This window comes from Ylistrum balloti, unplaced genomic scaffold (genome assembly GCF_031769215.1).
Source record: "Ylistrum balloti isolate Yb309-2 unplaced genomic scaffold, AGI_CSIRO_Ybal_v1 Utg369754, whole genome shotgun sequence".
In the NCBI taxonomy this organism is placed as follows: domain Eukaryota; kingdom Metazoa; phylum Mollusca; class Bivalvia; order Pectinida; family Pectinidae; genus Ylistrum; species Ylistrum balloti.
The window spans coordinates 892,157-906,880 of record NW_026781956.1 but is presented as its reverse complement, the minus strand read 5'-3'; the positions used below and the strand labels follow the sequence as shown (position 1 = coordinate 906,880).

Below are 14,724 nucleotides of genomic sequence, written 5' to 3'. Positions count from 1 at the left end.
TATCCGTGTTCGCCCATTACACACATATGGTTGTCTGTATAGATGGCAGAAAGGGTTATACACAACTACATAGCCGGAGCTTTAGGAGGTAAGAGGCGATTTATGGTGGGCAAAAGGGTGCTATTATCGTGATGTCAATGAGGAGTGACAAGAACGGGGAACTCGTGTGACCCACGTGCATATACATAAAGATAATGTGTTTCAATTACTTGTTATATGATAAACAGTAATTATATAATTATCATTATCAGGGGCCTCTCATTTAACACACATAATTTATTTTTTTTCTGTAAGAAATTTGCCTTTGGTTATTAATTTTCACAGTATTGCCATTTTTTTTGTTTAAGATATGATTCAAAATAACATGAACATGTATTAAAAGAAATCATGTCCGTTTGGTTATCATTTGTTACTTGCAACATAACATATGGGACGACATGGAATCGTGTTGAATTATCACCCGCCTACTCTTGATACTGGTAAAATCTCTTTCCAATATTTGTAGCAAATGGTTATATGATTCCACTGATATCGCGATCCATACGGAAATATTTCTCTGGGATATAAAGAATGTCTTTGTTTGTTTAGCGATACTGTTGATTAAGCCCGGTAGCTTGTATTTAGGGGAAGCTAAAACACGCGGCTAGTTTCCTCCTTCTATTGTTAAACAGGATGTTTAATGTAATATAACGCCGGGGCCTACTTGGGTAGAAACGCTGAACAATGTCAAAGTTATGCAATGTTATACTCCTATCAACGATTAGCTATCTAGGGACATTTACCAAAACACCAGAACAGTTTTCTCATAAAAAACACAATTATACTCTTCACTTAGTTCCATATAAAAGTAAACATCATTGCTGTCTAGGATTGACACAAAGCTCTTTATATAGTCGTTTTATTCAGAAATCGAGTAACATTTTTAAAAACTATTTCAGTATTTATGAGATTTTGTTTGCAGTCGACCTTCTTAATGCTGACATCAACTTTAAACTGAAGTTAGTTGATAATATCACCGACATTTTATTACGGGGGGCCTAGAGCACATCCGTACAAGATGAAAACGCAATTTCTAGAGTGATTACGAATGAGATCTGAACACAATTGTATTTGCCCATTGGGAATTTCTGACGATATTTCTTTCTGAATCACAACCATGTCTTAGATTTCAACTGAAACAAGCTGCAGATCAATATCATCAGTGATCATGGACCAATGTGGAACTGCCTCTACAACAGATAAATCACCATATTGTCGTAGAAACATGTCTCCAACGTACATGTAGCTCGATGTTTAACTCTGAAAATAAAATCCGTCAACATTTGAAGGCTACACGTGTTTACTTCGTTCTATCCCATGTATGTAATATCTGAAGACAGCACGTGTTAACCGTTCTCTGTCACTTGTATGCAATATCTGAAAGCTACACGTGTCTACTGTGTTCTTTAACTTGTATGCAATATCTGAAAGCTACACGTGTTTACTGCATTCTTTAACTTGTATGCAATACCTGAAAGCTACACGTCTTTACTTCGTTCTATCCAATGTATGTAATATCTGAAGACTACTCGTGTTAACCGTTCTCTGTCACTTGTATGTCAAATCTGAAAGCTACACGTGTTTACTGCGTTCTATCACATAGTGTGTAATATCTGAAGGCAGAACGTGTTTACGGTGTCACTTGTATGTTATATCTGAAGGCAGCGCGTGTTTACGGTGTCACTTGTATGTTATATCTGAAGTCTACACGTGTTTACGGTGTCACTTGTATGTAATATCTGAAGGCAGCACGTGTTTACGGTGTCACTTGTATGTTATATCTGAAGGCAGCACGTGTTTACGGTGTCACTTGTATGTTATATCTGAAGGCAGCACGTGTTTACGGTGTCACTTGTATGCAATATCTGAAGGCAGCACGTGTTTACGGTGTCACTTGTATGTTATATCTGAAGGCAGCACGTGTTTACGGTGTCACTTGTATGTTATATCTGAAGTCTACACGTGTTTTCGGTGTCACGTGTATGTTATATCTGGAGGCAGCACGTGTTTACGGTGTCACGTGTATGTTATATCTGAAGGCAGCACGTTATTTCCCTTTCTATACGACTTGATACAGTGTACTTAACATGTCCGTTACCTAGCGAGTACAAACTAACTCGACATTCTAATTTCCAAGATAAAGAAAATTGCTGTGGTGGTTTACGTAATAATTGCAAATTCTACACAATCGGGTTTATAGCTCCACCATTGTACATATCGAGGTGTTTCATAATTTAAAAAGGACTCGTTACAGCTTCATTTAGCACACACATTGAGACATTTGTTACGTAAATGATACAGTCACGTTTGATCGCTGACTTCTATAGGGATTAAGCTCATTATGTTACGTTTCTGATAGGGAAGTCACAAGAATAAGCCAGTTGCTTTTCCCAGGCTCCTTTTCCCCCTCGTCAATCGATAACCGGTATTGTCGTGTTTTTTCTGTACATTGTTCGTTGCGACATCGAACAATGATTAGGCCGTCCACTGTTTCTAGAATCGGGTTATTTGGTTTGCTAACATTTCGATATGTATAGATTGTAGCAATGTTTGCGGGTAAAACACATTTTTCATTGTTTTGCATACAATTTGGAAATTTGCTGCAATATATGGTGATTATGATCATTGTCGCAAACGACAATTATTATTATTATGGTTACATTCTTAACGGCCCGTCAACACGTAAAAGGTCATTAGGGCCATCAAACGATAAAACACACAGCTATCAATTTAATTCTAAACTATTTAATGTTAGGAAATAACATTAAACAAACCAAAAGGTAAAAGACAAATGTTAAAAATCTTAAATGGGTAATTTAACACAAAAGATTAAAATGTTACGTCATAGTCTATTATATAGACCAACATTTTTCAGGTAATGTAGAATTTTACAGTAGACAGAAGGTCAGTGCTGTTCAATAAAAAATGTTTAACGGTGGATAGCTCATCACATCCTATGCACCAAGGATTATCTTAGCCTTTCAACATATAAGAATGTGTAAGGTATGTATGACCCATCCGAAGACGGGCAAGGACAACTTCGTCTCGGTGGTTGTCTCTATAGCCCGGAGACCATTCACCGATAACAGGTTTAACGGAGTGCAATTTGTTATTGGTATAGGTATTCCAATCCTCCTGCCACTGAGCTTTAAAATTTGTTTGATAAATGGTTTAAACTCGGTAAAATGAAGTTTAAAAACAACTGGTGGTAGCGATAAAGCTTCCTTTGCGGCACGATCTGCGTTTTCATTGCCTGGTATTCCCATGTGCCCAGGAACCCAGTAAAAGGCAATACGAAAGATAAAACCAGTAAACGCTTAATTTGCGATAATAATGTATATAATTTCGTTTCTCATTCGGAAATGCAATTCTTTGTATAAATTTTGGGAAACTTTAGATTTGTAAAAAAAAAAAAAAAAAAACCCGCTGATCGTTATTGTAGGGGATTTGCACAATAACTATCTATTTGACGAATAAGTAATGTTTCACAATTTCAGTTTTAGTTCAAAGATTTTAGATATAATTTAAGTCGAAATATAAATACGCCAGAAGACTTATCTGTATCTTTTTTACTTTAGTGAGTTTTATGTCCACTATAACGACCTTTGACCTTTCAGCCGTCCGGGACAATTGTCAGAATGCTTTCACATATAAGTCGTTTACCTATTACATTTGAAAGACTCTTCCATTTAATCTCATCAGTCTCCTTTAACGTAAAACACCAGCCTTTTCAAAAACGTACAATGTTTTGAAGATATTTTTTTGTGCAGGTTGAAATGCTAGTCTATAGAATTTGATGATATACGGATCGCGCGCTGTCTCAGTTTTACTGACCATCATGATTGACAGAGTACTCTCCTGTCATTCCTGTAGGGAAATATGCTGGTTGGAAATATCAAGTCCACTCTAAATTTTGTGGAATGGGGATGTGTACCGTATACAAAGAAAAGTAACATCATTATAGTTCAATGGTATATGGATACAACTTGTTTAACATATCTACAAGTATACCTATACACAGTTGGTACATATACTCACATGTCGTGTGTCGGTATTGTATACGTGTGTTACCATGGATATTGGTATTTGGACTTTGTGTAGAAAAAAAAACAAGAAAATACCAACGTGTCAACATAACCGTTATCCAAAATCTAATTCCATAAAACCATGGCCAGATATGGAAGAAAGATTTTTGAAAACATAGAAGGAGAATAAGACCATGTGTTCCAGAAGAGTAAGCGTCTTCTGCTTCCTCGACGACGACCGCCACGTAAATCTTAGTCAATCCATGTCAGTAATGCCATGTTCACAAAGTATACAATAACGGAACTAGCGAGCATTAAACATGTCCAGCTTCATATCACACAAAGAAATAGAATATTTCTCAATGAGATCAATATGGCGATGATAAAACTTCCCTATAATTTTCATCCGAGTTTGTCTGTTAGTTGACGTCTATTTGCACGATAGTCGTAATAATGGGACCAGGCCCTTGAATCCCGGATCAAAACACCATAAGTTGGGGATACAGGGATACTATAACTATATATTCTAATACAACACGTATGCTCCTTTTTCAGGCACCATCGGACTTTTCGCTGGTTACCCACTTGATACAACAAAGGTGAGTCACATTCCAGATTTCCCTTACAAACACTTGATACAACAAAGGTGAGTCACATTCCAGATTTCTGTCACAAACACTTGATACAACAAAAGTGAGTCACATTCCATATTTCTCTCACAAACACTTGATACAACAAAGGTGAGTCACATTCCAGATTTCCCTTACAAACACTTGATACAACAAAGGTGAGTCACATTCCAGATTTCCCTTACAAACACTTGATACAACAAAGGTGAGTCACATTCCAGATTTCCCTTACAAACACTTGATACAACAAAGGTGAGTCACATTCCAGATTTCCCTTACAAACACTTGATACAACAAAGGTGAGTCACATTCCAGATTTCCCTTACAAACACTTGATACAACAAAGGTGAGTCACATTCCAGATTTCCCTTACAAACACTTGATACAACAAAGGTGAGTCACATTCCAGATTTCCCTTACAAACACTTGATACAACAAAGGTGAGTCACATTCCAGATTTCCCTTACAAACACTTGATACAACAAAGGTGAGTCACATTCCAGATTTCCCTTACAAACACTTGATACAACAAAGGTGAGTCACATTCCAGATTTCCCTTACAAACACTTGATACAACAAAGGTGAGTCACATTCCAGATTTCCCTTACAAACACTTGATACAACAAAGGTGAGTCACATTCCAGATTTCCCTTACAAACACTTGATACAACAAAGGTGAGTCACATTCCAGATTTCCCTTACAAACACTTGATACAACAAAGGTGAGTCACATTCCAGATTTCCCTTACAAACACTTGATACAACAAAGGTGAGTCACATTCCAGATTTCTGTCACAAACACTTGATACAACAAAAGTGAGTCACATTCCATATTTCTCTCACAAACACTTGATACAACAAAGGTGAGTCACATTCCAGATTTCCCTTACAAACACTTGATACAACAAAGGTGAGTCACATTCCAGATTTCCCTTACAAACACTTGATACAACAAAGGTGAGTCACATTCCAGATTTCTCTCACAAACACTTGATACAACAAAGGTGAGTCACATTCCAGATTTCCCTTACAAACACTTGATACAACAAAGGTGAGTCACATTCCAGATTTCCCTTACAAACACTTGATACAACAAAGGTGAGTCACATTCCAGATTTCCCTTACAAACACTTGATACAACAAAGGTGAGTCACATTCCAGATTTCTCTCACAAACACTTGATACAACAAAGGTGAGTCACATTCCAGATTTCCCTTACAAACACTTGATACAACAAAGGTGAGTCACATTCCATATTTCTCTCACAAACGCTTGATACAACAAAGGTGAGTCACATTCCAGATTTCCCTTACAAACACTTGATACAACAAAGGTGAGACACATTCCAGATTTCCCTTACAAACACTTGATACAACAAAGGTGAGTCACATTCCAGATTTCCCTTACAAACACTTGATACAACAAAGGTGAGTCACATTCCAGATTTCCCTTACAAACACTTGATACAACAAAGGTGAGTCACATTCCAGATTTCCCTTACAAACACTTGATACAACAAAGGTGAGTCACATTCCAGATTTCTCTCACAAACACTTGATACAACAAAGGTGAGTCACATTCTAGATTTCTGCCTCCCAGCTCTTGAACATTCATTCACCATCAGGTCACTACGTCAAAGTGTTATTCGAGTTAATTTTCTTTAGAACGTCATGAGTGTGCCTTTCACATGGTGTGAAAGGTAATTTATTTTGAGTAAAATTGTATCGTGCTCTCCAGAGACCTAGGCTGTGACTATACCAACTGGAAATCAATCTGATATCACGTGTTTACCCCCGTTACTCTCACAACATTTCCTACTGAGGATCGAGTTTAGTACGTAAGAGATAAAAAGCTTCGGCTAGCTACAGCTGGCAACACCCACTATAAGTGAATCTTTTCTCAGTGTTCTATTGTAGTACTGTACGGTTATTTCACTGTGATATGATATTATGACTCTCTGCCATCTATCTCTGATTGAAGTTGACATTAGTCGTTTTGTTTCACTATCCTTTATATTCCGTTTTCCTCACGAGAGAATTAACGGAGCTTTTGCCAGACATGGATGTAGTTTAGGCCCTTAGCATCACTGACGAGTCCTAGAAGGACGGAACAGCTGTATGATGCAGTTTAATTCATTGTTTGGCTCTACTGTAGCTTACTCTAAATTATGAAAAGGTGCTATTCACTTGTGTGTCTTTTGTGCAATCTTTGAGTGAAGTTGGCGTTACACCATTGATGTCTTGTGTGAAGCTGGTGTTACACCATTGAGGTCTTGTGTAAAGCTGGTGTTACACCATTGAAGTCTTGTATAAAGCTGATAGTGTTACACCATTGAAGTCTTGTGTGAAGCTGGTGTTACACCATTCAAGTCTTGTAAAAAGCTGGTAGTGTTACACCATTGAAGTCTTGTGTGAAGCTGGTGTTACACCATTCAAGTCTTGTGTAAAGCTGGTGGTGTTACACCATTGGGGTCCTGTGTGAAGCTGGTGTTACACCATTGACGTCTGGAATGAATCTTGTGTTACAGCATTGGAGTCTTGTGTGAAGCTGGTGTTACACCATTCAAGTCTTGTGTGAAGCTGGTGTTACACCATTGAAGTCTTGTATAAAGCTGGTAGTGTTACACCATTGAGGTCTTGTGTGAAGCTGGTGTTACACCATTCAAGTCCTAGGTAAAGCTTTCTATACACCATTGATGTCTTGTGTGAAGCTGGTGTTACACCATTCAAGTCCTAGGTAAAGCTTTCTATACACCATTGATGTCTTGTGTGAAGCTGGTGTTGCACCATTGAAGTCCTAGGTAAAGCTTGTGTTACACCATTGAAGTCTGGTGTGAAGCTGGTGTTACACCATTCAAGTCTTGTGTAAAGCTGGTGGTGTTACACCATTGGGGTCCTGTGTGAAGCTGGTGTTACACCATTGACGTCTGGAATGAATCTTGTGTTACAGCATTGGAGTCTTGTGTGAAGTTGGTGTTACACCATTCAAGTCTTGTGTGAAGCTGGTGTTACACCATTGAAGTCTTGTATAAAGCTGGTAGTGTTACACCATTGAGGTCTTGTGTGAAGCTGGTGTTACACCATTCAAGTCCTAGGTAAAGCTTTCTATACACCATTGATGTCTTGTGTGAAGCTGGTGTTGCACCATTGAAGTCCTAGGTAAAGCTTGTGTTACACCATTGAAGTCTGGTGTGAAGCTGGTGTTACACCATTCAAGTCTTGTGTAAAGCTGGTGGTGTTACACCATTGGGGTCCTGTGTGAAGCTGGTGTTACACCATTGACGTCTGGAATGAATCTTGTGTTACAGCATTGGAGTCTTGTGTGAAGTTGGTGTTACACCATTCAAGTCTTGTGTGAAGCTGGTGTTACACCATTGAAGTCTTGTATAAAGCTGGTAGTGTTACACCATTGAGGTCTTGTGTGAAGCTGGTGTTACACCATTCAAGTCCTAGGTAAAGCTTTCTATACACCATTGATGTCTTGTGTGAAGCTGGTGTTGCACCATTGAAGTCCTAGGTAAAGCTTGTGTTACACCATTGATGTCTTGTGTGAAGCTGGTGTTACACCATTCAAGTCCTAGGTAAAGCTTGTATTACACCATTGATGTCTTGTGTGAAGCTGGTGTTGCACCATTTAAGTCCTAGGTAAAGCTTGTGTTACACCATTGATGTCTTGTGTGAAGCTGGTGTTACACCTTTCAAGTCCTAGGTAAAGCTGGTGTTACACCATTGAGGTCTTGTGTGAAGCTGGCGTTACACTATTGAGGTCTTGTGTTAAGCTGGTGTTACACCATTGAGGTCTTATTTGAAGCTGGCGTTACACTATTGAGGTCTTGTGTTAAGCTGGTGTTACACCATTGAGGTCTTGTGTGAAGCTGGCGTTACACTATTGAGGTCTTGTGTGAAGCTGGCGTTACACTATTGAGGTCTTGTGTGAAGCTGGTGTTACGCTATTAAAGACTTAATTGTAACTGGTGGCAGACCATTGAAAACTGGATTGAAACTAATAATTTTTAGATATGATTGTTATGTGTTATTTCCTTTTCATGTCCAATGCCTATTATCAGTTTAATTACAGGTTTTTAAGTTACAGTGAGTTGGACATGCCCATCATATGTACCAACCAGAAGTCAAGGATACAAATGACTTTTTTATCAGAAGATAAACACATTGCAGTTGCCTGATTTGATATTCTAGGACTTAATCCAAATGTCATGATTTATGCTAAAGTTTTCGACAGTGTTTCAGCGGAAGAATTTACAACACAGGGTTTCCAGAGATGCGTGTTTATTAAGACATTAAGGTTATGAGGACGTTTGACTGTCGCCGTCATGATTTCCCTGGGAAAATGTTCAGTTTCCCTTTGCGGTGTAAAGTTGAATGTTTTCGACCCCGGGAGCTTATTAAAGTGGTTTCGTTGTTGTAAACAAAATTCTCATTTTAGAATGTGACCATTCTTACTTAGATGGGCCAAGATTTACATGACGGGTTTCGGCGGAAGCGGAGGACGCATACCCTCCCTAAATACTTTTTTCGGAGATCTCCACTTCATGGAAATCTTTCTTCTGTCCATCAAACAAGAATCTTGATTATTTAAACATTAGTCAATCTAGGCCAGTAATGTAAGGTTCCGAATTACGTTATGGTAAACAATAACGAAATCATCAGTCATACTAACGAACATTAAACAAACCCGACTTCATAATTTATACTTTTATATACATATGTAATATTCCCCAATGAAATCATCTTTCGAAGCCCTTCGTGCTGAGTTTATATTGCAAAAATCTTGCACGAAAAAAGTGATATCGAGAACAAAGCTCTTATCGAATATCGAATTAGCTGCGACATGCAACCACTATGAGATGGGGATGCGGGAATATTGCCAGAAAATGAAAATTGAAATTATCACTTTTGTTATATCTTGTTGGTTTCTTTGTAGGTAAAGGTCGAGGTAGGCGGCTGATGTTGAAAAAAATGTTATGTCTTTAATTTCCAGTTCAGTTGTGTATATACAATGAATCTCTTGTCATTTGCAAGACGTTATCAATATATCTGAAAATGAAACTGAAGGACTTCGGAAGGTCTTTGTGATTTACCCTCATTTAATCGGTTTTACGTGTGAGTGGCAAGTGACATTCAGGTTTCTCGTCTGTCTCCCTGCTTACACTGCTTGTGTAGTTGTTCTTCAAAGTGATTATCTTGTTTTTGACTATAGTTCATTCTAATCCAGCAGTCGATTATTTTATGACGATTTTTGACAACGTGGTTTCCCTGCTTAATCGTGAAAGGTTCCTTACTAGACGCGTTACCAGATAGATCCCAGCTGTCAAATTTTATATCGGATCGTGCCCCTTACTTATCAATAAGTGTCGGGTCTTTTCCATCACGTGATCTCACGATACCTCTACAATACAACCCAAAATACTCATCCTTATCCTCCAATCAAGCCATTTTCGTGTGAATATTCTTCAGGTTTCAAACACAGATATGTTTGGAACTAAAATTCGTTAGTTTCCTTGTTGACATGTTAATAGGCGGCTTTCAATCACGATGATACTGAAAGCAAGTCTTAAGCTACCCGGAAAGTAGTTTTCAACCGGAAAACATTCACATGCAATAGGATTTGGTTTTTGTACTGAACGCAATTAATATGTTGGATAACTTAGCTTAAGCTATACAACAGAAGTGTGTATTATATATATATATATATATTCAATATTACTGTTTTGAATTCCAGGTTCAATTACAGACGTGCTCGAAGCTGAGTAATAGTCAGATCGGAGGACTTATAGAAGCCACTCGAAAAATACACAATCAAGCAGGATGGGTAGGTATACACGGGTAACCGCTGCACCACAGTTCGTGTGATACTTGACTAGAAATTTGTTTAACAGCAGACAGGTGAAGCGAATAAACACAAAATTGATTTATGATGATTGAGTTATATTTAACAGGTAAACATCACAATGTTTAACTTTTACCTGATGTCGTCTGCAAATGCGGTTGTTTTATCTTTGATATGTCGTCTTTTATGTCCAAGTATATATCTCTGTAGGTCCGACTGTTTCATCTCTGTAGGTCCGACTGTTTCGTCTCTGTAGGTCCGACTGTTTCGTCTCTGTATGTCCAATTGTTATCTCTGTTGGTCCGACTGTTTCATCTGTGTATGTCCAATTGTTATCTCTGTTGGTCCGACTGTTATCTCTAGGTCTGACTGTTTCATCTATGTTGGTCCGATTGTTATCTCAGTAGGTCCGACTGTTTCGTCTCTGTTGGTCCAATTGTTATCTCTAGGTCTGACTGTTTCATCTCTGTAGGTCCGACTGTTTCATCTCTGTAGGTCCGACTGTTTCGTCTCTGTAGGTCCGACTGTTTCGTCTCTGTATGTCCAATTGTTATCTCTGTTGGTCCGACTGTTTCATCTCTGTATGTCCAATTGTTATCTCTGTTGTCCGACTGTTATCTCTAGGTCTGACTGTTTCATCTCTGTATGTCCAATTGTTATCTCTGTTGGTCCGACTGTTATCTCTAGGTCTGACTGTTTCATCTCTGTTGGTCCGATTGCTATCTCAGTAGGTCCGACTGTTTCGTCTCTGTTGGTCCAATTGTTATCTCTAGGTCTGACTGTTTCATCTCTGTAGGTCCGACTGTTTCATCTCTGTAGGTCCGACTGTTTCGTCTCTGTAGGTCCGACTGTTTCGTCTCTGTATGTCCAATTGTTATCTCTGTTGGTCCGACTGTTTCATCTCTGTATGTCCAATTGTTATCTCTGTTGGTCCGACTGTTATCTCTAGGTCTGACTGTTTCATCTCTGTAGGTCCGACTGTTTCATCTCTGTTGGTCCGACTGTTATCTCTAGGTCTGTCTGTTTCATCTCTGTTGGTCCGATTGCTATCTCAGTAGGTCCGACTGTTTCGTCTCTGTTGGTCCAATTGTTATCTCTGTTGGTCCGACTGTTATCTCTAGGTCTGACTGTTTCATCTCTGTAGGTCCGACTGTTTCATCTCTGTTTGTCCGACTGTTATCTCTAGGTCCGATTGTTATCTCAGTAGGTCCGACTGTTTCATCTCTGTAGGTCCGAGTGTTATCTGTGTAGGTCCGAGTGTTTTATCTCTGTAGGTCAGATGTTTCATCTGTGTGGGTCCGAGTGTTTTATCTCTGTAGGTCCGACTGTTTCATCCCTGTTGGTCCGATTGTTTTACCTGTTGGTCCGATTGTTTTATCTCTGTAGGTCCGATTGTTTTATCTCTGTATATCCGACTGTTTCATTCCTGTTGGTCCGATTGTCTTACCTCTGTAGGTCCTATTGTTTTATCTCTGTATGTCCGAATGTTTTGTCTCTGTAGGTCCGAGGATTTTATCGCGGTCTGTCCTGGCCCATGTTCTCATACGGAATCACATACAGTGTCTTCTTTGGAGTCCAAGGTAACATCCTAAAGAGGCTGGAGACAAACAAGGACAAACGAACTGATTGTTACTTTAAGATATTCCTGTCAGGATGTGCAGGAGGTGCTGCGCAGCTTATCCCGGTCATACCGACAGATTACATCAAGGTCGTACTTCAGTCTCAGATCCCCACGGCAACGGCTGATTTAGGAACAGTTACAGCAAGTAAGTTCTGTTGGACGTCCTTTTGTTTATCATTAATAAGGTTGTTGTCGGTAACCAGGTTAAACGCATCTGCCGTGAACCCACTCTGGAAACCCATTGTATAACTACCAAATGGTTACGTTGTCATGTTTACAACGGTTGTCATGAAACACCGTTTGTCAAGGTTACAAACAACTCATTGGCTACCGTTGGCAAATTGTCGTTGTATGTCCGTTCTACACTAGTAAAACGCATTATTCTGTTTTGTTGTACCTGTACTTTTTCTGTACTAGTATAAAGCATATTGACGACATTTCTGTTTACGTGTAAACTATATACAATACCGATAAAGTGTTGCATGGAGTGCATAGTTTGTGTTTTAATGGTATGCTTGAGTGTTGTGTTTTGATTGCTTTACTTTGTACGTGAAATACATGATCCTTATCAGCATTATACTCTGTATGTGTAATTATGTCCTTTTTAGCATTATTGTATGAACCCATATTTCACTGGATTCTTTCTAGGGGGTGCTGTGCTTGCCAAGAAAAGAGTTTGTTTCAGCGGTCCACTTGACTGCGCATGGCACGTATACAAGACAGAAGGTTTATTAGGGTTCTATAAGGGATCACGTGTAGTTATGTGTCGGGATATTCCGTCGTATGGTATGTACAGCCTTACGTATCAGTACCTCAGCAATACTCTCAAGGAGAAAGGCTGGACAGACTCCCGGGGAATAATGGCGGACATGATAGGAGGTGGATGTGCGGGAAGCTTCACGTGGTTCCTCATTATGCCCTTCGATGTGGTGAAGAGTCGATATCAAGCTGACCTGGCGGGCGAGTTCAAGGGCCCACTGGACTGTGCATTAAAAAGTTATCAAAGGGAGGGGTTTAAGGTGTTTTATAGGGGAGTTCTCGTGACGTGTTTACGGAGTTTACCTGTAGATGCGACCGCTTTTATGGTCTATGCACAGACTATGAGGTACCTTGAAGGTGGTCGGGAGTGAAATAGATACAATGAAAAACATCTCATTCCATCCGCAAATAGTGTCGTGTGAACGTGAAACAACCATTCTCTGACTAGCTTAAGTACAGGGAATGACGATAGCTCGATGTTCCCTCCCAACGTCGTAAGGGCTCACCAGTCCAGATGTGTCCAATGTTAATACCTTCTTAATAAGGCTATACAATGATGGTCGCTGGTTGTCAAGGTAATCCACATACAAGACTGCATATCAATTAAGAATTAATATATATCGTGTATAAGTATACACGCGCGGTAATCAAGGAGTTGTATGCTTGATGAAAAGAACTGACATCCACAAAAGACAGCATTAGTATAAATGCATGCTTAGAATAATGTACTTTTATGAATGATACGAAAAGTTTTGTAGCTTTGTAGGTCAATGGAGACTACAGAATCACCAAGTACACAATAACTGTCGGACGATTTCCTAGATCTACAAATTATGGTAACAGAGCTACCCAGTACACGATAAAGGTTGGACAGTGCCCTATATCTACAGATTATCGATACATACCGGTTCACCTTACCATCCAGTGGATTGGTTTATCTATTCAATGTTTAAGGTTGATATGTTATTTTTTATTGTCACGCATAAACGATGATCATGGTATTTTGTATTTTGTTATTTGCCGGAGATATTTTTGTCTCTGGTGTCAGGATCGAGTCACGTATGATGGTTGCCTACAAAGCTCTTGTTTTTATTACGATGATAAATGTTATGAAGACAGTTTAAAATTTGATGTGTGAAAATTTTAGCATTTAGCTAGACATGTGGCATCTATGGTCGATGTAAATGACAGGTATTTGCAGGAAAATATATATTGCACTTGTACAGTATGACATATTTGCCCGCAGGAATCTTGTCGTTTACAATGTCGTTTAAATTTCATTACAATATAGTTTAACGACAAAAATTGCTTAACAACTATGCGCCACTGCCACCTACATTCTGATTAAATGACAACATGTCATCATTTAGCTATCATCAATTATTGAAATAATCGTGTGTATTACCGTCCCAAAGGAAATCACTGATATTTAAACATTCAATACACCATCTGTCTTTTTTTAATTTGTTTTCGTAATTTTTTTCTTTGATATGTTATTTTGTTTTTTAAATAAACAATTGGTGTGAACCGATTAAATCTGTTTATTAGTACTTGTACTTTGTATGAAAATATCTACCACAGACACAGTCTTTGCCTTGTACTACCCTTCTAATCAGAACTCGGAACACTGGAGAAACATCCTTTGTGTGAATGAATTATTCTAAACCAGGACCAGTTTCCAATGTTAATCATAATTCCGATAATACAAAACCTTTATACTGCGATGTAACAACACCTCTACATACTGTGATGTTTGTACATCTCTGTGTGACGAAATGTTACAACACCTCTACATACTGTGATG

The 14,724-nt window shown here is 38.8% G+C and overlaps 1 protein-coding gene across 1 annotated transcript; it reads left to right on the top strand.

Annotated features, from left to right (window-relative positions):
* Positions 1–14,460, top strand: LOC132543393 (solute carrier family 25 member 45-like). Its single transcript, XM_060206886.1, has 5 exons — positions 1–88; positions 4,620–4,663; positions 10,433–10,522; positions 12,042–12,306; positions 12,810–14,460. The coding sequence occupies exons 1-5, from the start codon at positions 43–45 to the stop codon at positions 13,289–13,291; spliced, it is 927 nt and encodes a 308-aa protein (XP_060062869.1). The 5' UTR covers positions 1–42; the 3' UTR covers positions 13,292–14,460.
* The last annotated feature ends 264 nt before the right edge of the window (positions 14,461–14,724 follow it).